This window comes from Ovis aries, chromosome 3 (genome assembly GCF_016772045.2).
Source record: "Ovis aries strain OAR_USU_Benz2616 breed Rambouillet chromosome 3, ARS-UI_Ramb_v3.0, whole genome shotgun sequence".
Lineage (NCBI taxonomy): Eukaryota > Metazoa > Chordata > Mammalia > Artiodactyla > Bovidae > Ovis > Ovis aries.
The window spans coordinates 34,530,325-34,557,662 of NC_056056.1; the positions used below are offsets into that span (position 1 = coordinate 34,530,325).

The 27,338-nt window shown below is 44.2% G+C and overlaps 1 protein-coding gene across 1 annotated transcript; it reads left to right on the forward strand.

Moving 5' to 3' along the window:
• The first annotated feature begins 881 nt into the window (after nucleotides 1–881).
• On the forward strand, nucleotides 882–27,103 carry GCKR (glucokinase regulator). Its single transcript, XM_027965886.1, is given in 26 exon segments — nucleotides 882–941; nucleotides 1,245–1,287; nucleotides 1,290–1,399; nucleotides 1,576–1,649; nucleotides 2,483–2,546; nucleotides 2,930–2,963; nucleotides 2,966–2,993; nucleotides 3,297–3,366; nucleotides 3,549–3,629; nucleotides 5,084–5,134; nucleotides 5,136–5,179; nucleotides 7,678–7,781; nucleotides 9,125–9,224; nucleotides 9,259–9,279; nucleotides 9,922–10,024; nucleotides 10,264–10,358; nucleotides 10,686–10,764; nucleotides 11,156–11,252; nucleotides 11,448–11,500; nucleotides 11,502–11,552; nucleotides 11,645–11,728; nucleotides 21,107–21,256; nucleotides 23,571–23,684; nucleotides 24,260–24,292; nucleotides 24,295–24,337; nucleotides 24,340–27,103. Coding segments are annotated over 26 exon segments (2,115 nt in total). The 3' UTR covers nucleotides 24,669–27,103.
• The last annotated feature ends 235 nt before the right edge of the window (nucleotides 27,104–27,338 follow it).

A 27,338-nucleotide genomic window follows, 5' to 3' on the forward strand; every position in this document is an offset into this window, starting at 1 on the left:
TGAGATACTGTATGTGAAAAGTGCATTGTTCAGTGTAAATAAATGTTGGCTAATCTTGTATTTAGGGCAGATACTTTGGTTTCTAATTCTCACTGCAGTATTTCTATTTCTGTGGCCCTTTCCCCTGTAATATCCAGTTCAGTGTGTGCACCCCTGGGGCTCTGAAGCTTCTGTTGCCTTCTTTCTGAGAGGAGAATGAAATGGGGTATGTGGGGCAGGGAGGACTATGTGATCAGGCGGGACTGTGTGACCTGGTCTTCTGACCTTTGCTGACCCTGAGGACCCTGATATCTGGCTTCCTGATGCATCCTAATTCCAGAGCACTGATGCCCAGGGATTCTCTCTGCCCTGGGCCTGAGTATTGTCATTCCAGGCTCCAGGCCCTCCCAGAGAAGAGCTCATTATCTGAAGGACAAGAGTAATGAACCTTGGGTCTTCTTCTTCAGGAGCAAAGCAAAGGCTGGGGACTCTGGGTGCCTCTAGAGAGGGACCTGGGGAGCTCCCTGGGGGTGATCAGAGTGCTGAGGGACTAGTGATCAGGAAAGGGTGCAGGCAGAGGTGTTCAGAGGGGGTGGTGTTCAGAGAGGCCAGGGTACTTGGGTTAATCATTACTGTGCCTCATTATCACTGTGCCTGATGAGATGGTCGGATGGCATCAACAACTCAATGGACCTGAGTTTGAGCAAGCTCTGGGAGTTGGTGATGGACAGGGAAGTCTAGTGTGCTGCAGTCCATGGGGTGGCAAAGAGTTGGACTCCACTGAGCGACTGAACTGACTGTGCGTCAGGTAAAGCCCTGCCAACTGGAAGAACAGTCATTGTGACACAAGGGGTTGTGTGGCTGAAAAGGCATGCAAGACAGTGTGTCCACAGCATCAGACCATGCCAGGCACGAAATGGTTTCAACTTGTGATTGAGACCCCAGAGCCTGGCAAGTGGGAGGTGAGACACTTTCTCCATGTTGGCCTTCTGTGCTGATTCCTAGAATCCTGTCTGTTCTAGGCTTCCCTTCCCCCTGAGTTTCTGCTGTTCCTGCCCTCCTTCCTATCCTCCTCCCTGATTTTCTTTCCTTGATAGGCCCAGAGTACCAACTGCCGGCTAAATGCTGAGTGTGTGTGTGTATGTGTGCGCGCACGTATGTGTATATGTTTGTCTCAACGCTGTGCCTGCAGCCACTCCCACCTCCAGCAGGCGTGAATGAAGCTTTGGCTCCCTGCCCTTACCCTTGGCCCTGCTTCCCTCTCCTTGTCTGGGTATGAGGCAGCCCTGCCAATCACGGCGAAGTCAAATCATTGACCCGGGATCTGGACAAAGCTGATGCTGAGCAAACTGTTCGATTGCTGGGGCAATGTGATGCTGAGCTCTTCCAGGAGGAGGGGCAAGTCATGCCCACATACCAGGTGACCCAGACCCATCCCCTGGACACTGCAAATAAAGACGCCAACCTCAGCCCTACCTCAGCCTCTGCCCTCTCAGGCCATGGTTCCTTATTTTTGAAACCCTGAGAGCCTCTCCACCCCTCACCCTCAATCCACTGTCCTTCCCTTGGCTGCTGATGCCTACTTGTTGCCTCCAGTGACTTTACAATGAGTCATCTTTGACCACCATGGAACAAGTGGCTGAAAAAGTTCAGAAAGTGCTGAGAGTACCAGCTCTCTATCTCCTCCCTGCTTAAATCTGTTTTTCCCTCTACATTTCTATTTTCTTGGTATCTGTGTTTCACTTTTATAGACTTTAATCCCCCTTTCTTCCAGTCCTCCCTCTTGGATCCTTATTGTCATCCTATCAACCAATAGTAATTATAATATTGTTGCATAGTACTTTATGATTGACCATGCACTTTCACATCCATTACCGTCACAAAAATCTGTAAAATTGGTGTTATCTCCATTTTTTTTTTTTTCAGATGGGAAAACGAAGACTTAAGATAATCATGGTGGTGGTGGTTTAGTCTCTAAGTCATGTCCAACTCTTGCAAGCCCTTGAACTGTAGCTTACCAGGCTCCTCTGTCCATAGGATTCTGTTCATAGGATTTTCCAAGAAAGAATGCTGAAGTGGGTTGCCATTTCCTTCCCCAGAGGAATCTTCCCGACCCAGGGATTGACCCCAGGTTTTCTGCACTGCGGGCAGATTCTTTACCAACTGAGCTACCAGGGAAGCCCATAGTAGCTTGCCCCAATACATCCAGCTAATAATTGCTGGATAATGCACTTCTATCTACCTACCTACCTATCTAGGACAAAGCTGCTTTCAGTTCTTTTTTGGATTAAGTAAGCATTTGAATAAGTAGCTAAGCGAGAGTTTTGGGTCAGAATGAAGTTTCTCAAATCCGAGGTTCTTTCTACTGCACTGCACTTCTCTGTTCTGTTCACTTTTGTAATAACAGGATAGTTCTCTTACCGACAAAGAAGAAAGCATACTTTCCCCAATGGGCTGGGGCCAGGAGACCTAGGCATTTTTCTTTTCTCAGGAGCCTGGGGTGGGGTTGGGGGCTGGTGGTGCTGAGTGGAGGGGGCACCTCTGGCAGGATGGCATTCCTCATGTCCGTGAGTATTTCAGTCCCCAGTTTTGCTTTTTCTGCCTTCTTGGGGTGACCCTCAGGACCATAAAGCTCATCATGGCTCAGGTCCCAGGCAGACTCCCTCCAGCTCTGACTCTCTTTCTTCTCTGAAAGCTAGATCTTGCTATGGAGCCCCATTTCTTCCAAGCCCATCTGAGCCCCACCAGTCCATTGCCAGTGTCTCTATGGCCCACACACCCCCAGTCAGTCATCTCCAAGCAGTGTCTTTAAGTCTGAGATTCCAAGCAGTACTGGCTAAACACTAACCTAAGAGAATCATTATACAACCTCTCCTTTCCAGGTGTTGCGAATCCAAGACAATTGTTCCTTCCCTGTCTTTACTATTTCATGTTCTCTCCCCCTTGGCAGGTCTCCTTTAACCAGCTGATGAAAGGTGTAGGACAGAAACCTACCTCAATGCTGGAGGCGACAGGTAAGCCAAGTTGGCCTATGACTACTGTGCTTGACCTGAATAACATCTTTTAGAAACTGAATTAGAATGCTTTTAGGCGGAGATTGTGTCAGTTTGCTTTCCACTTTGCATTTTTATGTTGCCTAACCTCATAGGTATTTCAAGTTTTTCACTTCTACCCAGTGTTTATCATGGTGCCCAACAAATAGGAGGTGCTCCTCAGTGATAGTTTTCCCTTCGTTTCCTCCTCTCAGGAGCAGCCTTAATAAACCATAGGCTTCTGCTTCCCAACCAGTGCCACTTACCTTGTATGTGTCCTTTTAGGTCTGTGGTGGCCTCTAGGGAGGGGACAGAAGATAGTGCCCTGGAAGGATTGAGGAAGTGAAGAAGGTCTGTGTTTTCCACTGACGCTCAGCCAGAGACCTCTGTCCGTTCCTTCTCATAGGAACATCAGAGCCCCAATATCCAGCCAAAGCCCATCCCCCACCTCTCCCCCCCTCCCCCACCCAAATCCCTGCCCTGACATCCTCACAGTAGGTATGTATCTGGAATCCTCTTGGTGGCCTCCCCTCTTAGGTGGCTGCTGGGAAGAAGAGGGCGATTGTCATTGGCACTTCGGTGGGACTCTGTGAGTATGAAGATGGGTTATATGGATCAGTTTTACAGGAAGGCAGGCATAGGAGTGGAATAGCATGGAAGAGACATTGACAAGATTTATGCAGATTTACCTCGAAAACAGAAAGGATTTGCATAAAGAAGTTTGATTTTATGATTAATTAGGATCCAGTTGTATGCATGTGGATCAAAGGAAAGTTATCCTATCTTAGAATAACTGTGTACTGATCCATTTCACAACCAAAACTGAGAAGTCCAGGCATCAGCCAACTATGTTGGTAGGTCAGTCCAATTGCTGCCTGTTTTTGTAAATAAAGTTTTACTGAAACAGCCACTTATGTTTACGTATTGTCCGTGGCCACTCTCACCCTTTAAAGACTGAGTTGTGGAACAGAGGTCATAGGGCCCAGAAAGCCTAAAAAATTTGCCTTCTGGTTCTTTACAGAAAAAGCTGACCTAGGACTAGTCCCTTGCTACTTAAAGTGTGGTCCCTACACCAGCAGCATCAGTATTACCCAGGGTTTGTTAGAAATGCAGAATATCAGGCCTCCCCACCTGGGATTTACCGAGCCTGAATCTGGATTTTAACAAGATTCCCAGGTAGTTTGAGAAGCACTGGGCTAGAGGACCCTGAGTTTCCTCTCAGCTCCACAGCTCTGACTCTGACTCAGGATTCACTCAGCAGAGCCTGGACCCCTAGCAAGGGCTGGATGTGAAATGAGGTACGTGTGGAGAGCAGGACATTGACCTCATGGAACGTTCAGTTCAGTATGTTCAAACTTTCCTCCAGATTCCTCAGGGGAACTTGTTTAAAATGTTAAGTCCAGGGCTTCCCTGGTGGCTCAGTGGTGAAGAATCTACCTACTAATACAGGAGATGTGGGTTTGATCCCTGATCAGAGAGGATCCCATATGCAGCAGAGAGGCTGGGCTTGTGCACTACAACTGTTGAGCCTGTGCTCTGGAGCCTGGGAGCCGCAGCTGCTGAACTCATTTGCTGCAATTACTGAGGCCTGCGACCCCTGGAGCCTGTGCTCCCCAACCGGAGAGGCCACCATGGTAAGGGGCTTGCGCACCACAGCTAGAGAGTAGCCCCTGCTTGCTGCAGCTGGAGAAAAGCCCTCACAACAACAAAGACCCAGCAGAGCCGAAAATAAATAAGTAAAATTTAAAAGGAAAAGAAAATGTAAAAAACATAGGTCCAAGGGATTCCCTGGTGGTCCAGTGGTTAAGACTCAGTGCTTCCCCTGCTAGGGGCCGCAGTGCAGTCCTTGGTTGGGGAATTAAGATTTTGCAAGCTACACGGCACAGCCAAAAACAAAAATAATAATACAAAAAAATATAGGTTCATGGGGTTCTCCCCTTCAAATTCAGATCCAGTAGATTTTAACTGGGCCCAGGAAATTGCATTTAAACAACATTTGGGGGTATTCTGATGCACATGGGCCCAAGGCAGCACTAGAGTAACCCCCTCATTGTGCCCATATCCCTCTCTAGGCTCCCTTTGGGGCAGGCCAGATGGATTACTGTCTGGATAACCCAGATGTCTTTTTTGCCAGTCCTGGTTGGTTTCAACCCATTGAGCATGGCCAGGTGAGCCTTCTGTAGTAAAAAGTCGTGTCCAGAGCCCAAGGGGAGGTTGGGAGGGAACCTGTGAAAATTACAGGATGATCAGGGCAAATATAGCCTTGTTCACCAAATCTCAGAATAAAAATGTAAATAAAGGGTGTTTCTAGCTTAGAAAGCTTTTGGTTGGTCAGTTGGTTTGTTCTCTCGTTTCAGAAAGGATTGAAGACAGCTTACAAAGGATAGATAAAATATAAGAAAGCATACATTGAAAGCTGAGTGAAGAGGCAAGAAACACAGGTCAGAGGACAGAATGAGCTCAGGAAAATGATCCCACAAAGACCAGTACTTTCATCTGCTGTGGGCCCCAAGCCTCTTTTCAAAGAAGTAGTGAATGCTGACTAGCCTCCTACTCTCTCTCCTTTCCCTGTTTTTCTTATTTTAGAGCCCTTTCTCCTTCATTCCATGAGCCCCTTGGGTCCCTCTCTGGCTACTCACATCCCCATCCTGTTCCCCTTTCCTGAGATCCCTGTGCCTCCAAATGACCTCCCTCTTATTCTCTGTCTAAACAGCCACTTTGATCTCAAGAAGGTCAGCATATTAAACCAATAATGCTTAATTGTAATTCTGTGGATGCACTGCCTTGAGAGTATTAAAAAAACTTAAGAAAGATTTTTGTAGGAGAGGTCTGATGTAGGCTTGAGGTAAGGTCCTGAAATATCTGAATTTTGGAAGCATCCTTGGAGATTCTGATGTACAGCCAGGCTGGGGAAACTCTGCTAAATAAACCATTGGAGTGGGCCTCCTGAAGAAGTAGAGGGTTTCCTGTTACTGGAGGTGTTTCAGCAAAGGCTTGTTGATTACTCAACAGCTGCTTTGTGTATCTGGTGGTGGTCTTGGGGAGAGGAACAGCTGAGTTCTTTTGGAGACTTTTTCAACTCTCAGATTTCAGGCCTGTGGTGTAATTCACTTGAAGGTATAAATGATCTCTTTTAATGGAGGACCTTCCTCTACCAAAAATGTTTCTGCTGCAGTGGATGCTAATTTCAGGCACTGTGACTAAGTGAAATGAAGGATTTCAAACAATGTAGGCGTGGAGATCTTCCAGTTGTTTCTTAAATCAGTGGCTCCCAAACTTGGCTGATCTTCAGAGTCGTCTGGGAAGCTTTTTAAAAATACAGATTTGGGGGCTCCACTCCAGAACTTCTGAAGCAGATTCTCAGAGTGGGCATGGAATCCAGAAATGGGTAATTATTTTTTAAAAAAACAGAAAATGACAAACCTCCCCAGGTGATTTTGATGACCAGCCAAGTCTGGGAATCTCAGTTTTCAACCACACAGTAAACACTGTCTCCTCTCTCTGCTTAGGTCTCCTCTGTCGGAGGTCTGTAGAAAGTTTCAGAAGTAGTTTGAGGACAAGTTATAGAAAACACTTTACCCAGCAGGTATATAACATATAAAACTTGTTTGACCCAGAAGTAATGCAGATGAAAAAAATATTAAAATAGTTCAAGAAGGGAGGGAACCTTTCTGGAATGCAGTGATAAGAGGAAGTTAGGGAAGCCATAGACAGAAATAACTTTTTGAGTTCTTGCCATGGTGAGTAATTCCCAAATTATCCCCTTTCAAAGCCTGGAGAGCCAACCACAGAAGATCCCCATCCTTTGAGATTCTGTGGTTGCGCCTAAGCAGATAACAAACCTGTTGCTCTCCTCATCCACACTTTGTCTTGTTCCTGTTTAAATTATTCAAGGGAGCTTCCTAACTGTTAGGTGCTATACTTCAGACCTTGTAACTTGGTTCTCTCAGTAGGAACTTCAGCTAGTGAGGGGTTCACTATTTGGAGAGATTTCCAGAATATACTTCCAGGAATGGAAAAAATCTTCTGACGGACCCTAAAACTGAATAGATGGTGATTTTGACATTTGGTTGATGGGCATTCCCTCAGGTACCTGCAGAGGGTGTAGCTAGTGTGGTCATGGCAATGAGACCTGTGCAAGGACCAGGTCATGAGGAAGTTCTGGTCTCAGGCCGGAACTTTACACTTGAGTGTCAGTTTTGCTCTGGGCTTCAATTGCTGAATGTTTTATTAACCCTCATCCTTGAGGTTCAGGGACACAGTGCTCCTGTGGGCATCAAAGCGCATCTCTCTAGGAAATTGTAGACTTCTGATACTAAAGCTGAAACTCCAGTACTTTGGCCACCTCATGCAAAGAGTTGGAAAAGACTCTGATGCTGGGAGGGATTGGGAGCAGGAGGAGAAGGGGACGACAGAGGATGAGATGTCTGGATGGCATCACCGACTCGATGGACGTGAATTTGAGTGAACTCTGGGAGTTGGTGATGGACAGGGAGGCCTGGCCTGCTGCAATTCATGGGGTCGCAAAGAGTCGGACACGACTGAGCAACTGAACTGAACTGAACTGACCCCAATCCCAATGTGGTCTTTGATCTTGACTCCCATCTGAGGTCCTTCCTTTAGGTTCTTACAGACAATCCCCCCTCTGTCTCTCTTTGGGCCCTAGAAATGATCCCATTGAAGACTGGAGTTCAACATTCTGACAAATAGTGGAGCGGATGCAGAAACTGCAAGAGAACTAGGAAGCTTTTGTACTCAATCTTGCAATTGAGATGAGATCTGCCACTGCCTCTACCCCTTGCCCCCAACTCAGGATGGTTTGCCATTGAGGGCCTCTGATTTTAGTTTCCATTACATCTTGTCTGGATTCCTGGCATTGTGTGTCTACTGAAATGTTGTAAATCACATCCTATTTCCTCATTTTGTTTTTCATCTTAAGATGTGTTATTTCTGTTCTGGCCCTGTGTCTTAAATCAGTAATTGTTAAATACCTATATGGTCTAGGGGAAGTTTTTATTTAAAGACATTCTTTTGCATCTGTGTGTGTGAGTGTTGTTTTGCTAAGTTTCTTCAGTCATGTCCAACTCTTGGCAACCCCGTGGTTGTAGCCTGCCAGGCTCCTCTGTGGGTATTCTCCAGACAGAAATACTGGACTGAATTGCCATTCCTTCTCCAGGGGATCTTACGGTATAGAAAGTATCAAGTAGACTGGTGAACTGCTTTATGTCTCTTTTATATGTTTAAATTTCAAATATGGTATTTTAAAAATAATGGGATGCAGTTTCATTCTTCTGCCTTTCTAAAAGTCTCCAAAATTGACTTGGGCTTTCTAAGCCTCCTGTGCTTCTGTTCCTTTTGTCTCTGGATTGTGACTGCATCTCACTAGCATCATCTTCTCTTCTTTTCACCATACAAAGTACCTTAACCAAATCCCTGATCCTCTCTGCCAGGGATGGGCACGTCTGTGACATTTCCTTGACTTTCCCTCTGTGAGACTGGAAGGCAGGATTTCCATATCACCCACAAGTTCTGTATCTTTCATCTCCCAGGGACTTATCTCTCCTCCTCTCTGCAGTTATTTACTTTTAATCTCCTTTTCTCAAACACTACTTTTTATCATTCTCTTTGCTGTTATCTCTTTATCTGTTTGGTGTGTCATGTTACATAACATGTTGTGGCTGCTTTATCGTTCTGTCCAAAGAACAGGAAATGTGGTGTCTGGATTAGTAAACTGCTATTTAAAAAGGGAAGGATGTAGCGGGGAGAAAGTTCTTGGGAAAAAGAAAAATCCTCTCTGAAAACCTTTATCCCCAAGTAATGGAAGACCCATTATTCTGGCTTTGTCTCCAAAGTCCTGAATGTACCATAGAAATGACCAGAGAGGGGCTCTTTCTCTCTCTCTTCTCTTCTCTCAGTTACACTCTCAACCCAGCGTTCCTCCTCACAGCACATAGGGGGCCACTAGTCCTACAAATACCTGTGCAGTGGCCACTAACCAGAGCACATGTTCAAGAGCCACTGTAACCAGGCTGTATGTGCAGTGGTCACTAACTAATAAACGCCAGGACCCTCTTTCCACTCCCAGATTCTCCTGGGTGTCATCACCACTCCCCATCCTGAGGGCCTCAGTGACTCCTTCTGGATGAAAGGTTGAAGCGCCGCCAACATCCTTCTGGAAGCCCTGTTGCCAGCAGCCCACAAGACTGTGGACCATTGCAGCATCAGGACCATTGGACCATTGTAGATGGGGCATTGCAGCATCTCCAAGGTAGGGAGGATCTGGACCAGAGAGAGATCAGAGTCGGGCAGCTGGGGGGACAGTGCAGGTGGAGGAATGGCTGATCCAGACCTGGAGACTGGGCTTAGCAGCAAAACTGAGGCCCTGTTGGTCCTTCCCTGAGAAGCGAGCTGGCTGGGGACACTGGTGGTCCCATGGCACAGTCACGGCATCTGGCTTGTTCCCAATGGACCCTGGGTTCCTCATGTCCAGACCTGATCCCTGTGCCCACCTGGGACATCCAAAGCTAACATGGCTTCTGAGAGTCTTTGCTTTGGGGATGGTCCAGGCCATGTGGGGTAGAGGTCGTATTGCTGTGTGCCTGCTCCCCTCCCCAGGGTCTCTTGCCTGGCTTCCACATGGTTCACTTACCTCCTCGTCAGCTCTCTGATCCCATCCTCCTCTCAGCGCTCCGGATGCTCTCTCCCACTCTCTACTCTTTAGTCTTCTTCCCACCAAAGCCCTTTCTGCCCTTCTTGAATGCAGTCTGGCCCTTCTTCCTGCACCTCCACAAGGGACCAGCAGAACTTAGTTTCAAGGGAATTGTGCCTTCCCTTGAATTGGGTGGCAGGGACCTAGGTTTTCTGAAGGGTGCACTGGGCCTGCCCTGGGAGATAGTCACCTTTCTCCCAGATGCCTTTTGGAAATCCTGCAGATATTTGAGTGGGCTTCTCAGGCGACCTATGGTCAAAGCCCCAAGATTGCCACCCTGATGAAACAGGCCAGCACCAGGTATGTAGATATATATTTGGACGGAGGAAGTGGCCTGGGCAGAGAATGTTCTGAAAGCAGGGGAGACTCTACGGGCTATGTTAATATGGGAAGTTCTGGGGATGGGGGCCTGTGTGTTAGAGGGTCAGGATAGGCTTTTGGTTCATTTATTCCTATGCTCTTCCATTTGTAATTTTCTCTGATCTCTGGACTTTTTTCACTGTGATCTCTCCTCTCACGTTCTGACCTCTGACCCATCCTCAGCCTGGTGAGAAAGGCCAAGTGTACCTGGTTGGCTGGCAGACCCTGGGCATCATTGGCATCATGGATGGAGTAGAGTGCATGCATACCTTTGGTGCCAATGGGACTCCTGTCCAGTCTTTCCTCCTGATTCTGCCTGATCCAAACCAATCGCTCTGCTATCCAAATTCTTTCCTACTCCAACCCATGGCAGGGTGCCTTATTCAGTGTTCATCCAGCTCTATCTAGATAGGCATTCAGTCAAATGCTCCTTCTTTTGAACCTTCACTCAGTCCTTGATCCCTTGCTTAGCTATGGCCTCCCATGTGTGTTACTTCACACCCTGCAGCCCACTTGCCACTTTCCTCCCAGTCCCACTGACACCTTCCCAAGCCTGGAACCTTTCCCTCCTATGAAGCCTCTCACTCCTCTCTCCCTGATTTCCTAGATTTCCAAGATGTCCATGGCTTTCTCATTGCTGATTGCAGTGGCCTGTTTAACTAGGAGGCTGAGCTTATCAACCAGGTGGAAAGATGATGGGATGTGGGGAAGTTGGGAAGATAACTAGTGTGCAGAGGGTGGGAGAAAAGAGGAAAGTGGAAACAGATAGGGGAATACTATGGGATTCCTTTCTAGAGCAGGGGAAATGGGTTAAAGGTCATGAGGCTTTGGGGCAGCATGGAGACAGTGTGGGAAGCTCTGAATTCACCCCCTCAACCTGGCTCTAGTCCAGAGCTCTTCCATCAGCTGTGTCATCTTGGGCAAAACACTTTTTATTTCTTTGAGTCTTGGTTTTTTATTGTGCATCTGTAGATAAAAACTCTGGACTCAATGTCCTCTAAGGGCCACTTTGGTCTCCAAGTCTGTGTGCCAGAGTTTTTCATGGGAGGGATTCTCTCCTCTTTTTCTGCCCCAGGGTCCCCACTTCTCCTTCTCCCAGGAAGACGTCCTGACTTCCATCCTGCCGTCCCTCACAGAAACTGACACTGTGCTCTTCATTTTCACCCTGGATGGTGAGAGGGAAGATGGGAATGGTAGGATGAGGGGCTGGAGGCAGCAGAGTGACTCAGAGGGACTATCATTTCCAGGTCTTAGGGTGCCTGCTCAGAGGTGGGGGCGGCAGTATGTATCCTGACTGGGCCCCAGGCAGGAGAAAGAGCTGCCAGAAAGCCAGCCCTTCCACTCTGATGGCCTCTCCCTCTCCTTAGACGGCCTCACGGAGGTGCAGACACTGGTGGAGCAGGGGAAGGAGAAGACCTCCAACACCCAACATCCAGGCCTTAGCACACAGCACTGTGGGGCAGTCCCTGCCGGTGAGGGGCCAGCCTTGAGGAGGGGACTCCGGGGAACGGTGACAGCCAGGTCTTCCTGGAGATGCTGTTCCTGCTCCCCCATCTCTCTCCAGATCCCTCTGAAGAAGCCCTTCCCCTCCATCAGCAGCATCACACGGCCACTGCTTTTCTTCAAATATGAAGGGAACTTCATCCAGGTATGAGGGATGAGGAGGTCACGTCTACAGTGAAGGGCACAGAAAAGGAGGGGTCCCAGGAATTAGAAAACCCAGGGCTGGGACTTCCTTGGTGATCCAGTGGCTAAGACTCTGCTCTTCTACTGCAGAGCACAGGGTCAATCCCTGGCTGAGGAATTAAGATCCCACATGCCATGTAGGTGGTGCTAGTGGTAAAGAACCCGCCTCCCAATACAGGAGATGTAAGATATGTGGGTTTGACCTCTGCGTTAGGCAGATCCTCTGGGGAATCAACATGGAAATCTACTCCAGTATGCTTGCCTGGAGAATCCCATGGACAGGAGGGCCTGGTGAGCTACAAAGAGTCAGACATGACTGAGCCATTAACACTTACTTATGCTGTGTGGAATGGCCAACAACAACAACAACAACAACAACAAGGAAAAACCAGGGCTGGAGGGTAGAAAGGGTTGTTTGACTTCCACAAAGCCAGCTGGGCAAGTTCTTGTGTTACCAGGTCACTAAGCAGAGTTTTCAAGTCAATGGGCATTCAGTTCTCTTGAGAAAAATGCAAAAATACAGGATGGGCCACCAATCAGCTGACAGATACTCTTCTGTCCTTTTTCACAGGTTAATTATCAATGCTACAGTCATCTACACTATGCAGAAGCCTTTGAGGCACATTTTTTTTTGCAAGTTGTCCTATGAGTTCACTGCAGATAACAGTAGACTGATAGAGTCCCTGCTCACTAAGGAAATTATGATCAGTACAGGCACTGGTAGTAACAGTAGCAATAATAATCACTTTGGGTGCACTTTGCAGTTTCGGGTTTGGAGTGAGCACCAGCATGTCTGGATGCCACTTCAGCTCTGCTTTGCGGCCCAAAAGAAAAAGCAGTTTTACATATCTCTGGTCCTCAGTCTTCGCACACAACATCCCTTATCCTCCAGGGGGCAGAACCAGGCCCCTGAAGGGTGGTGCTGGAGAGATGTGGTCTCATCCATTATTCAAACCACTCCCTCCAGGAAGCTTCCCAACTTGACCAGACAACAGCTGGCGTGCTCCTTACCTGCCCTCAGAACTCAAAGGAAGTCCCTCTCCCCCTGAGCATGGAATCCACACTCCTTTCAAAGTGTATCTTTGTCTTTCCTTCTGAATGGTGTTCATTCATCATATCCCTATTTCTCTTGGCGTGCTTTCCACATTCACTATTGCTTTTGAGCTCTCACATCTCTCAGAAGTCTTTTCCAATTACCCCTACCGTGTCTAGCCCCCTTCCTTTTATGTTATATACTTCTTCACACTTATAGGTTCCATTGCATAGTCATAATACCTCATACACAGAGGCCTTTGCACTTTACAAAATATTTCATGTATGTTATCGCAATTCTCTTAACAACCTCCTAAGGATTGTGTGTTCCATGTCCCCATTTCCCAAATGAGAAAGTTGAAATGAAGACATTAAGGGATTGTAATCATGACTACACAACTAAGACAGACATCAGGCTTTTTAAAAATTAATTATTATTATTTTTTGCTGCACTGGGTCTTCATTGCTGCAGGTGGGCTTTCTCTAGTTGCGGTGAGTGGGGCCTACTCTTCGCTGCAATGTACAGCTTTCTCCTTGCTGTGGCTTCTCTTGCTGTGTAGCACAGGACCTGGGCTTGTAGGCCTCAGTAGTTGCAGCGTGTGAGCTCTAGAGTGCAGGCTCAGTAGTTGTGACGTGAGGACGTAGAAGTTTCACAGTATGTGGAATCTTCCTGGACCTGGGATCGAACCTATGTCCCCTACATTGGCAGGTGGATTCTTATCCACTGGCACCATCAGGGAAGTCCAGGAGTCAGGATTTGAACCCAGTTTGAACCCAGGTTTAGTGACTCTAAATCCATGGTTTATTTCACCGTATGGTATAAATTTCAACCATGTTCATGAGTTGCGTGAGATTCTTTTATTCATTCATTCAGCAAATAGTTTTAGAATACCTGTCACATACCAGGTACTATCCCAGGGGTAGGGGATATAGTAGGGAATGATAATCTGTGATATTTTCAAGAACTGCATTTTTAAAGAAAATTGTAACTATGATAGCTATATATATTTTTACTGTCAAAACTTTCAGAAATACAGAAATCAAAGAGGAAAGAAACCATCCATAATTCATCTTCTTCCAAGAAATCCTCTCAGACAAATTTTACAGAATATCTATTTTTTAGTGCATATGTAAAATATTTATATAAGAAATAGTATACTCGGCATGCTGTTTTTAACTTGCTTCTCTATTTAAAATTATAAACACCTTTCTGTACTAATGTTATTTACCTCATAATTTTATTCATTTACTTATCTGTGGCTGTGCTGGGTCTTGGTTCCTTTGCATGAGTTTTCTCTAGCTGTGGCGAGTGGGGGCCACTCTTTGTTGTGGTGCGCGAGCTTCTCACTGTGGTGGCCTCTCCTTCTGCGGAACACAGATTATAGAGCACAGGCTCAGTAGTTGTGGCCCATGGGCCCAGTTGCATCCACGGCATGTTGAATCTTCCTGGACCAGGGGTTGAACCTGTGTCCCCTGCCTTGGCAGGCGGATTCTTATCCACTGCACCACCAGGGAAGTCCCCGCCTCATCATTCAAAGTTTTATTTATTTACTTATTTAGTTTTTTATGGCTGTGCTGGGTCTCCTTTGCTGTGTGCAGGCTTCTCATTGAGGCGGCTGCTCTTATTGCAGAGCACCAGCTCTAGGGCACTCGGGCTTCGGTCGCTGTGGCACATGGGCTTGGCAGCTTCATCTCTGGGCTCTAGAGCACAGGCTCAGTAGTTACGGCCCAGGGGCTTAGTTGCTCTGAGGCACAAGGACTCTTCTGACCAGGGACCAAACCCATGGTTCCTGCATTTGCAGGTGGATTCCTTACGACTGAACCTCCAGGGAAGCTTTCTGCTTCATCGTTTTTAACGTCAGTATAATATTCCTTGGAATGGATAGACCATCATTTTTTACTCTAACCCCAGTCATCAGATGCTATAGTTTCAACATTATGGCTTTTATTAAAATGCTGCATAGAATATCCTTATACACACATTTGATACTCTCATTAGTATAAACCTCCAAAAGTGGAATCACTGGGTTAAAGTATGTCTAAAATTTTAAGGCTTTTTGATGTATCTTGGTACCTCCAAAAAGGTTTATAAACAGAGGGTAAAATTGGTTGTTCCCCCCACACCCTTAAAATATTGGGTAGGATTGTTCTTTTTAATCTTTGTTAATCAGCAAAGGGAAAAACAAAAGGCAGTGTGAATTTATATTCCATTACTATAGAGATTGGCTGCTTAAAGATATTTGTTGGCCTTTGAATATATGTGTGTGTGTGTATATATATATATATATATATATATATATTTTTTTTTTTTTTAACTGCACTCTGCAGCATGTGGGATTTTAGTTCCCAGACCCAGGATTGAACCCATGCCCCCCTGCATTAGAAGCAATTTTTATTGCTTCCTGAATATTTTTATCTTTTTCTATCACTTCTTCGTATCTTTTGGGCATATTCACCCATTCTTTTTAGGGTATTTTTTTCTTACTAATTTATGAGAGGGAGTATATATAGCAAGGATGGTAGCCCTTTTTTCCCGGTCTATATTTTCCCCTGGTTTATTATCTTTAATTTCTATGTTTCTGATGTAGAGACACTTTATTTACACTTTTTTACATAGTCAGATCTATCAGTTTTTTTGTATGTGTTTGTGTGGTTTTTGTCTTTTGGTTGATTCTGGTTTTTTATCTTTTAAATGTACTGACATTGTTTAAAATAAGGAGGCTTCTTTTAAAGCTTATAAATCTTTAGTTGTAGAAATATTTTTGATGTAAAATCTGCCCACACTTTTATTTTGAAAACTCTCAAATCTGCAGAAAAATTGCAAGAATAGTACAATGAACACCCATATGCTTTTCACTAGATTATCAGTCATTAACATTTTACCACATCTGCTTCATCTCTTTTTTCCCCTGAATCATTTGAAATGTAATTGGAGATATGATACTTGACACAAATTACTGTGTTCCCTAAGAACAAAGGGCATTTGTCTCCATAATTGCCACATAATTATTGCTCGAGAAAATGACAATTAATACAACATGATTATCTTATACAGACTATATTCAGATTCCCCCAATTATTCTTGTATTGTTTTTATCTTCCGGATCCAGGATCTGATCAAGAACAATGTGTTGCATTGCATTTCATTATGTTTCTTTAGTTTCCTTTAATCTGGCTAAGTCCCTCAGTCGTTTTTTATGTTTTTCATCAAAACAGTGATGTTTTAGAAGTCTAGACCAATTGTTTCCCAGTATGTGCCTCACTTTGGATTTGCCTGATTGGTTTTTCATTATATTCACCTTAAATTTGGGGGCAGGAATTTTGCATAGATGTGGCAGCTCCTTTATCACTGTATCACATGGGGAGGTTCCTGATATCAGTTTGTCTCTTTGTCTGGTGGTGCTATGCTTGATCATTTGGTCAAGGTGATATCTGTTAGGCTTCTTTTTATCTTATTCCTCAGCATCTTTCACCCATGATTTTAGCATCCACTGATGATTCTTGGTTGAATCAATTATTACTATGACAGTTTTCAAATGGTGATTTTCTATTCCTACCCTTCTGTCTACATTTATTAGTTGGCGTTCTTCTGTGAAGAAAATCTCTCTTCTCTCCCCATCTTATCTACATTTGTTTAGTACTGATATGAACTCATGAATTTTTGTTGCTCAGTGTGTTTTAATCTATTCCTGTTATTACTAATTTTAATGCTCAAAATGCGAGCTGATTCAAGCTGGCCCTTGTGTTCTTGTGACATATCTATCCACGTTAGCATTTAAACACTCTACTGTGCTGCTTTCTGCAAAAAAATTTTCCCTGTTCTCTTATGCAACATACATACTCTCTTATGCCTTGCATTTTTGCTTAACAAGATATACTGACACTCTCTCTAGTTTATAAATCTCTTCTTCATTATTTACATTTGTGTGTGTGTGTTTATGTACCCAGGGGAGAATAGTATAATTTACAGTTGACTCTCTGTATCCATGGTTTCTCCCTGTCTACATGTTGTTGTTAGTCACTCAGTCATGTCCGACTCTTTGTGATCTTATGGACTGTAGCCCTCCAGGCTCCTCTGTCCATAGGATTTACCAAGCAAGAATACTGGAGTGGGTTGCCATTTCCTTCTCCAGGGGATATTCCCAACCCAGGGATCAAGCCCACATCTCCTGCATTAGCAGGCAGTTTCTTTATCAGTGAGCCACCAGGAAAGCCCCTCTCCACATGTAGGAGCACAAAATGTAGGAGCACAAAAATGTTGGCCCAAGTTCACCTTATACTTCCCCTGGTTCCAGGCGTGGAATCAACTATTTTCCAAGGAACCCTGATTGTTAATAGAAATTGATATTTAGAGAGCTAGGTACTTGGTATGCTCACTGCTCCTGGCTTGTTTTGCCTCCAAGCCCTTTCAGTAGAAAGAAAAGGAAATATATAAAGACATATGTTTTCAAAGACACACATATATATACATGTACTGTGCTCCAACATCATCAGTATATTTATGCATCTGTTCAGTCCTGCAGTGAATACCAGTTTTGGAACTGCTACCCTTGTACCACTGCCATCAACAAACTTACCAAGAAGTAGTCAAGATTTTTGCAGTTCTTTTTGTCCTTTGGTCACATCCCACTCAAGATAGATAAAGTGTTCAAAAGTCACTTGTATTATTTTTATTTTCTTTGTGGTTATTAATATGAGATACAGTTAGGTTCATTTGTTTTTATTTCTTTTCAATTTCAGAATTTTTTTCAGTGTTTGATCTAATTTCGTCTTTTGAACATGTAAAATGTGAAAGTAAAAGTCACTCACTCAGTTATGTCTGACTCTTTGCAACCACATGGATTATACAGTCTGTGGAATTCTCCAGGCCAGAATACTGGAGTGGGTAGCCCTTCCCTTTTCCAGAGGATCTTCCCAACCCAGGGATTGAACCCAGGTCTCCTGCCTTGCAGGCAGAGTCTTTACCAGCTGAGCCACAAGGGAAATATAACATGATTTAAAAGTCAGAACTTAAAAAGTTGTCTTCTTCTCTATTCCTTTCCTCCCATTCCCACTCATTCCTGCAAGTAACAATTTCATTTGTGACTGACTTCTCCTCCTGTGTCTTTTTTTACCAAAAAAGCGTGTGTGTGCGTGTATGTTTTGCATTTCTTTCTTATACAGGAAGCAGCTTATTATATATACTCTTTTGTGCTTTTGCGAGGCATACTGAAAATAACTGCACTTTGGTTTATAGAACTCTTTTTTGAAAAGCATCTCTATTTTTATTTTTTAAAAGAAAGTGGTTTATTTATAAATTTATTTTTTAACTATTTTGGCCATGCTGTACGGCTTGTGGCATGTTAGTTCTCAGACCAGAGATTAGCAATGAAAAGCATGGAGTCCTAACTATTGGACTCCCAGGGAAGTTCCTATAGAACTCCTCCTCATTGTTTTTCACGTTCAGATGTGCTCTACAAGTGCAAAGTTATTTGGGTAGTCTCTTCTGCAGGGCATTTGAACTGTGTGTTTATGAATATACATGCTGCTGCTGCTAGGTCACTTTAGTCCTGTCTGACTCTCTGCTCCCCTATGGACTGTAGCCTGCCAGGCTCCTCTGTCCATGGGATTCTCCAGGCAAGAATCCTGGAGTGGGTTGCCATGCCTTCCTCCAGGGGATTTCCCCACCCAGGGAGTCTCTTTTGTCTCCTGCATTGGCAGGCAGGTTCTTTACCACTAGTGCCACTTGGGAAGCCCTGTAAAATACATGAAATACACTCATTTTCTAATCATATGGTGGTCTTGATGATCGCTTGATAGTGAATTCTTTATAAATTAGAGATATTAGTGCTTTACTTGTGATAAACAGGTAACAATTGAACAAGGCAGTGGTTAGGGGCACTGACCCTCTGTAAAGTGGAAAATGGTGTAACTTATAGTTGACTCTGTGTATCCATGATTTCTCCTTATCCACATTCCTGGCATAGGAACATTGTAATACTGTGTATTTACCATTGAAACAATCCGCGTATAAGTGGACCCTTGCAGTTCAAACCCATGTTGTTCAATGGGCTCTATATATTATATTTTCTACAAGTTTTAACAATGTAAAAGTCTTTGCTTTAATATTTCTGGGGTAAAACTTATCAGTCTATCTTTTATTGAGTCTGTATCTTGAGGAACAGAAAGCACCCCTCACCCTGCCCCCACCCCCAGACTGGAAAGGAACTCCATCTGTGTTTTCTTTTAGTACGTGTTTTCTTCTAGTAAAAATGGTCTTTCTCTTGCTGTCTTTTATTAAAACCATTTTTAAAAATGGAAGTCCGTTTTCAGTGTTCTATTAGTTTTGGGTGTACAACAAAGTGATTAAATTATATAGTATATATAATTCCTTTTCAGATTCTTTTCCGTTATAGGTCATTATAAGATATTGAATGTAGTTCCCTGTGCTATGCAGTAGGTCCCTGATGCTTATCTGCTTTATATATAGACATGCCTAAATGGTAATCCCAAACTATCATTAGGAGCTTATTCTTGTGTATAGGGTGAGGCATGGACTCAATTTTATATTTTTTTGAATGACTATCCAATTGTCCCAGTATAGATTTTTAAAGTTAATCTTTTCCTAAGTGATTTGAGATGCTACCTGTATCAAACACTCAGTTCCCAGGTGCAACGGTTTATTTCTGGAAATTTGTGTCTATTGATGTGCTAATATCATACTGTTTAAATATAGATACTTTATGGTATATTTAATGTTTGATAAGGGCCATGGATGGAGGAGCCTGGTGGGCTACAGTCCATGGGGTTGCTAAGAGTTGGAGATGACTGAGCGACTTCACTTTCACTTTTCATTTTCATGTACTGGAGAAGGAAATGGCAACCCACTCCAGTTCTTGCCTGGAGAATCCCAGGGACAGGGGAGCCTGGTGGGCTGCCATCTATGGGGTTGCACAGAGTCAGACACAACTGAATTGACTTAGCAGCAGCAGCAGCAGCAGCAGCAGCAGCAGCAGCAGCAGCAGCAAGAGCTAGTCCTTCCTTCAATACTCTTCTGTATAACTACTGCCCTTTTTCCACATGAACTTATTTTTTTTATAAGATTTATTTATTTTTATCATCTTTGGCTATGGTGGGTCGTTGTTGGTATATGCAGGCTTTCCCTAGTTGCGGGAAGCTGGGGCTACTCTCTATTGCAGTGCACAGGCTTCTCATTTTGGTGGTTTCTCTTGTTGCAGAGCATGGGCTCTAGAGCACAGGCTTAGTAGTTGTGGCACATGGACTTAGCTGATCCGAAGTATGTGGGATCTTCCTGGACCAAGGATTGAACTAGCGTCCTTTGCATTGCAAGGCAGATTCTTAACCACTGGACCCACAGGGAAGCCCTCCACATGAACTTTAAAATCAACCTGTCTAGGTTCAAATATATAAAACTTAAAATATTTTTATGTTTGTGTGTGCTCAGTTCTGTTGGACTCTGCGACCTCATGGACTGTAGCCCACCATGCTCCTCTGTCCACAGAATTTCCCAGGCAAGAATACTGGAGTGGGTTGCCATTTCATATTCCAAATGGTTAGTGATATAACTCAGATTTGATTGATATCTCCCCAGCTGCATAGTCTGACATGTAGCCAATAGCATCAGTACTGCATACTGGCCAGCTTTGTTCTGATTGGTCAGATTTCCGTTCTTAAACTCAAGAGGGTTTGTTGATCACTTGAGTATTTTCAGTATAGGCCTTGCCAGGAGGCCTATTTGTGTGACCAGCTATTTATAGGGCTGCAGAACAAGGAGGTAGTAGTAGTAGTAGCCTGTTTCCTCAGCCTGGTTAGAACCAAGTACTTAATCCCCTCAGTTCCTTTACTGGACTCCTGGTACCCTCAAAGATGTTACAAATGCAAGATATGAGGGCCAGGAACAGGTGATAATTAATACAGTCCCATGTATTTGTACAACTTTTCAATTTTCATTGTGATTTCATATCCAGGAAATGATTGTGGCTCATCACTAAATCAGAAGACCTGGATTTAGGTCCTGATTCTATGTTTCACTATTAAGTTATTTTACTTCTGACTTCTAGTTTCTGTATATGTAGAAATGGGTATAGAAAAAATCTATTTCATAGGATTGTTTTAAGAATTGAATTAATTTTTCAATAAACATCACAGTAACTATGGTATTGATCAGTAACCATGTATCAGCCATTACCAAAGCAAATTTTGTCTGCAATTTTGATCCCTGGATTCCTGTCTTATAATAAGACCCTGTTTATTCTGCTGCTTTACTGATCCCTCATTTTCAATATCCTCATATATCTGCCCTATTTAGAAGTTCCAGTATGAGCTAAGCACCAAGCGGGTGCTGAATACAATGATTATAGGGGCCCACGTGCTTCTTGGGCAGATCCTCCAAAACCACATGTTGGACCTCCTCATTCATAACTCCAAGCTCCTCTGGTGAGCCTTGGCCATGCTGCAGGTAGGGTGTGATGGGGTGAGGTTGGGTGGGGCCTGGCCCCCATGCCTAGGCCGCCATAAGAAGCATATTTCAAGGAATGGAGATGTGTAGATGTGAGGCCTGACTTTTCTTCTGTGCCTCTCCTCCTCCTCCTATCAAATCCGTCCTCCTCTCTATCGGTCTGTGTGCACACATGGATGCGTGTTTGTGAAATTATAACTATTAGGCAAGAGTCCCAAGGTAGCTAGATCCAGATACGCAAAATGATGTGCTCTAGAACTTTCAGCCCTTAGCTCTGCTTTCCTCTGGGTCACTCTTATTCTCAGGCAGGTGTTCTCCACTAGGTGGCAAATTGGCCACCAGCAGTGCCAGCCTAACATCCTATCAATCCAGCAACCCTGGTGGAAGGAGAGTTTATCTGTCTCTGTGATTCCTGCAAATACCTGAGGGAGGGTTCTCATTGACTTGTCTTGGTTCACATGCTTATCCCTTAGCCAGTCACTGTTCTTTAGGGGAAAACAGCCCTCTGCCTAGGCCTGGGTCATGTGTTCTAATGGAGGAAGGGGCAGGAAGTGAGCGTCAGTCAAACATACGTCACATGTGGCTATGAGAATGGGGGAACAATAATTCCCCAGAGGAAAATCAAGGTGCTGATGCCAGGAGGAGGAGAAACGGATGCTGAACAGATAGCACAACAGATGGTCCTGAAAGTAGGGTTGCTAGATATAGCAAAGAAAAGTACGGGACACTGGTTAAATTTGAATTTCAGATAAATAAAGAATAATTTTTAGTGTAAGTATATTCCATGCAATATTTGAGACATACTTACACTATATATATTTAATTATCCATCTGAAATTCCATTTAGCTGGATATCCAACATTTTAATTTTCTAAATCTGGTAACTCTACATGAAAGGAATCAATCAACAGTCATTTAGTGAACAACCACCAGGGCCCCAAAACAACTTTTTAAAATGAGTAAAACCAACCAGTCAACTGGGAAAAAAAATTCCTTCATGCTTTTCTTGTTTCCAAAGTTGGGGCAGGTCAGGGGTGCCAAAGTATATATGATCCAATCCTTGCCACCCCAGTATGGCCCAGCTAATGGAGGAGAGACAAAGCCAACACTTGAAACAGAGAACAATTAAGTGTCAAATTGCATGATCCTTACTGAAGTCCAATAGAATGTCAGAAAAAGTAGAATCTAGGCACTATAGCAAAGCAGGTTTCACAGAAGAAGCTATGTTTGAGCTAGGCCTACAGGTTATGGCTCGGGAGAGGTGAAAGGCAGGGCATTCTTGTGAGAAGGAACATTAGCCGAGGCCCAGAACAGGGATTAGGCATGACATGTGGGGAAAAAGATCTGGAGTCATTTTCACAGAGTGGTGAGGGGTGATGCAGGAGCAGGAAGGCGATAAATTGTGGAAGATTAAAAACCAGACAGGAATTTAGACTTGCCAAATGTAGCTAGATCTGTGCTGCCCAAGATGACAGCCGCTGGTCATATGTGACTACTGGAGCCCTTGAATTGAACTGAACTCTACATTTTGTTTAAAAAGTGAAGTAGTGTAATTTTTTTCATTAAATACAACTTTATTCTTTTGGTAGGACTTTATTTCACTTTTGCATTGAAATTCAGTGCCTGAACTGAAATGTGCTGTGATTGTAAAATGAAAACTGGATTTCAAAGACATGGTACAAAAATGTTATAAAATATCTCACTCATAGTTAATGTTTAATACTGTTTACATGTTGAAATAATATTTTGGATATATTGGATGAAATAAAATGACCAAAATTTATTTCACCTGTTCCTTTTTTAATGCAGTACTAGAAAGTTTTAAATTACATATGTGACTCACATTTTATTTCTATTGAACAGAGCTGAACTACATAGAGAGGAGAAGGGTGGTGAAAAAAAATAGAAGCAAAGTTTGCAGATGAACAGTCTTACAGCAGCATAAAAGATGGATGTGGTTTGGGAGGAAACCAGAGGGAATGAGTTCAGTTTAAGATGACCAGCCTCTTGGGTTGGTGGGATGTGGCCAAAAATGTGATCAATTTGCTATTAATTCTCCAGTTTAACCCAGCTGATCAAGGCCCACCACCAATGCTTTTAGCTCAATTTTCCTTTATATCTGGGGATTTGAGTTTGGGACTGCTTACCGGGATGAATTCTCTATGACTGGTCTTCGAGATCCCAGCCTCCCCATCTCCTGATTGTTTTTCCTTCCTTGACCTCATTCTCAGCTCCCCTGGCCTTCTAGCCCAACATTGACCTTACTGCTTCTTCCACAGCGGTTCTTCAGACAGCCCAAGCATGATGGTTCGAGAGCATCCTTCAGGTGATCCACTTCCCTCAGCCACTGTTGGATGATATGCAGGAAGCTCCCATCTTTCATGTCCAGGCTGCACACGAGAAGGAACAGATAACTTGCCAACTGCCAGTCATTTAGGAAACACCAGTGGCAACCCACTCCAGTATTCTTGCCTGGAGAATCCCATGGACAGAGGAACCTGGCAGGCTACAGTCCATGGGGTTGCAAAGAGCCAGACACGACTGAGTGACTTCACTTTCACTTTTATGAGTGCTTACGGTGTGTCAGGAACTTGACTTGGTACTGAATTTACAAAGCTCAGTGACACTCTGCCAGGAGTTCCCTGTTCATGGAGGCAATGTGGGTTGTGACAAGTATCACGGAAGTGTGAAACAGGTAGTACAGGAGTGCAGAAAAGGGATCTTCAGTTTTGCCTGGAGGGGATTAAGGAAAGAGAGGGAGAAGGGGTCTTTGAACTGGGTCATGAACCAGGCCTGGATTAATAGGAGTTTTCTGCATCAGGATGAAGGCTTTTCTCTGCTCTTGACCCACCTCATTCTAATTTCTAGTCTTTGGAAACTCCCTTTTTTTCACCCAACCTGGTAGCTTCTGACTCCCACATTGAATACGTGAGCTCCTCCAGGGTTCTTCCTCAGATGATCTGGTCTTCCCAGGCTTCAGTTCTCTCTGCCTCTTCCCTACAGGTGATCCCCATTGCCTTGCTGAGCCTCCTCTTCCAGTGCTCCAATGCTCCATCCCCGAGGCCCAGGCATACCTGGCTGCAGCTCTGTCTGTGGGGCTGTCAGGAGCGCCCTCTCTCGGCCAAGTCGGAAGTGCAAGGCAGACCCCCCTGGAGACTCAAAAACCTGCCCCGCTGTGAACTGGTGTTTGTGGGCGCGTGGAGGGAGCCAGCCCAGCCCAGTCCAGCCCCTGCAGACTTGCTGGGCCAGCAGCAAGTGTGGTGGGAGGAGAGGCCCATTCTTCAGAAACACCAGCTGTCCGGGGTGGGGAGATGGTTTCTCTCCTTTGGGGAGAGCTTGCTCTGCAGCTGGTGGTCTCCACTTCCCCTGGCATATTCCGATTTCAGAAGTAAAACTGAATGTCTTCTTCTGAAAAGTTAACTTCCCCCTCTCAGTTGATCAGAGTTAATAGATCAAAGTCAATAGATCAGAGGGGAACAAGAAGAATGGCATGTGTTGGCCCCAACAACAGGCTTGTTTCTATACTTCTCCACCTACCTCCCAATTCCATTTTCAGTGGCACTGACTCAGATATTATTCCAGCTTCTTTACATCCCCCCATCTCCAACATGTAGGTACAAATGTGCACGCACACACACACACACACACACACATGTATTTCACTTCTATATAGGATCACACAAGGCAGGAGCAGTAGGAACTTAGATAATTCCAAGGAAAGAGAGAGGAAATTGTATCCCCAACAGAGGACATCCAGAAAATAGCAATCCCAGTTAGGCACGACAGGATCCTCATCACTAGAATGAACGCTACATCCACACATTTTAGCATAAAGTGAGCATTGCATCTCCTAGCCAGTGTTTGCAAAGGAATGTAGGGAACTCTGGCAGTGCTGAACAGCTTTCGATGGTGGACCCAACACATACTAGAAACCCCAGTACATTTTAGACTTTAAGTATCACCTGTTTTGACAAATCAGAGGCACCCTGGCCCATCCCAGACCCCTGCCAGCTCTTCAGTGCCTATGAGGTATGATCCCTGTAATAGAGAGCTAGCTCCCCCTTGTGGCCAGAGAGTACCTTGGTGCTAGATACCCAGGAACTCAGGGGACAAAACTTCTCTGAAGCTCTCTTGAAACTTTTGGTACAAGGGTGACTGCTAAGGAGCCAAATAGATTTCCGTTTTATGAGAATAGACAGCCAGAAGGGCCCGCTCTATACCTGTGGGCCTCCAGCCTCTATTTGAACTCCCTTTTCTTGTTCTACATCTACATTTATGTGGCTACCTCAGGTCTTTAACCAATGTCCCCTTCCTCAACATCATTCCTATAGAGCCTTCTAATGGTCATCCACTTGGTTTTTATCCTCCACAAACACCTTTTCCTAACCCTGCAAGTCAAGATGGGTAAAGTCAGGAAAAGGCCCTGCAAAGGCTTTCAGTTTCTCTTTACCCACAGCTCTCCTATGCACTCTGTTGGGTAAATCCTTCTCTCCTCTTGGCCTCATGAGCAGGGTCAGGTCAGAGAAGATACCCAGCTTTCCAGGACTGGAGGAGGCAAAGCCAACATGTGCAGTAGGCCTCTTCCCACATGTGGAATGGATAGAGTGCAGGGTCAGATTTCCCCAAGGCTGAATGCAGGACTACTCCGGAAGTCCAGAAAGTTTTCCTTTTTGTGCTTTTAGTTCACTTGCCAAGTACTTGGATGGTGCAAAGACAGCAAGTGAATTCATTACACGGGCAGTTGCATGTGGCACGTGTTATGAACAAGGTGGACTACGACTCACCTTGGGACGCTTTAGTGGCTCGGCTATACTCTGGCATCGTAGAGCAGACAAAGGCCAAGATCTGATCCCTCCCCTGTAGGAGCTCACAAGCGTACATGAGCAATTCCAGCATAGGGCAGAGACCACTGAAGTGGACTAGAATACCAGGCTAGCTACAGAGAACTGCCAGAATTACTCTGAGGAGATTACCGAGTAAGCCAAGAGACAGGGACAATTTTGAAAGAAGATTGGGGTGGGGTGAGGGAACATTCAAAGAAAACCTAGGAAAGTCTGGAGACTTGCATGGGTGTGTAGATCCAGCATCAGAGAGTCAGGTCATTGTCAGTGGAACCTGAGTTCTAGGAAGAGCTAAAGAGATTCAAAGATCTTTTTTAGAACTACCCAGAAACAAAAGATAAGATGATAAGTTTTACCACTATACTTTAAAAAAGTAAATATCTGAGGTCAGGAACAGCTTGAGAATAATCTATAGTACAAGGCAGTAATTTATCCTGAAATGACTAGAAGAGTCTATCCCAGAAGACTGGGTTGGATTGTGGAAGATGATGGAAACAGTTTCCCACTACATCCATTTGCTAGGTCAAAAGTAAGAGGTGAAGAGGAAAAATATATCTGGACATTGCACATACTTCATATCTAATATATTTAAAAATAGAACTCATGATTAACATATTTTAAATCAACTATACCTCAATAAAACAAATTTTTTTAAAAAAGAAACAACAATGTAAACTATCAGAAAAAATAAAGTCCATCACAAGGCCAGAAGAGGTAAAGGGGGCATGACAAGTTAATACAGTATAATGCCTTGGTTGTATCCTGGGCAGAAAAGGGGCATTAGTGGAAAAACTGATGAAATTCAAATGAAGTTTGGAGTTTAGTTAATAGTGAATGTACCAAATCACATAGATTTTTTAAATGTACCAATAAAATGAGATGAGATGAGATGTTAACATTCAATGAAACTGGATACATACCATACAAGAACTCACTGTACTATCTTTGCAGCTTTTCTGTAAATTTAAAATTTCCAAAATAAAGTGTTTTTTCTTTTAAGGTCAAATTTATTGTCATAAAATTATTTGTAATATATTATTATTCTTTTCTGTGTTGGTTGTATGTTTTAAATATAGCAGTGTATACATGTCAATCCCAAACTCCCACTCCATCCCTCCTGTTCTCCCTCCCCCAGAAACCACAAGTCTGTTCTCAATATCTATAAGTCTGTTTCTGTTTCATAGAAAGTCCATTTGTATCATATTTTATTAATAGTTGCCACATATAAATGGAGTAACAAG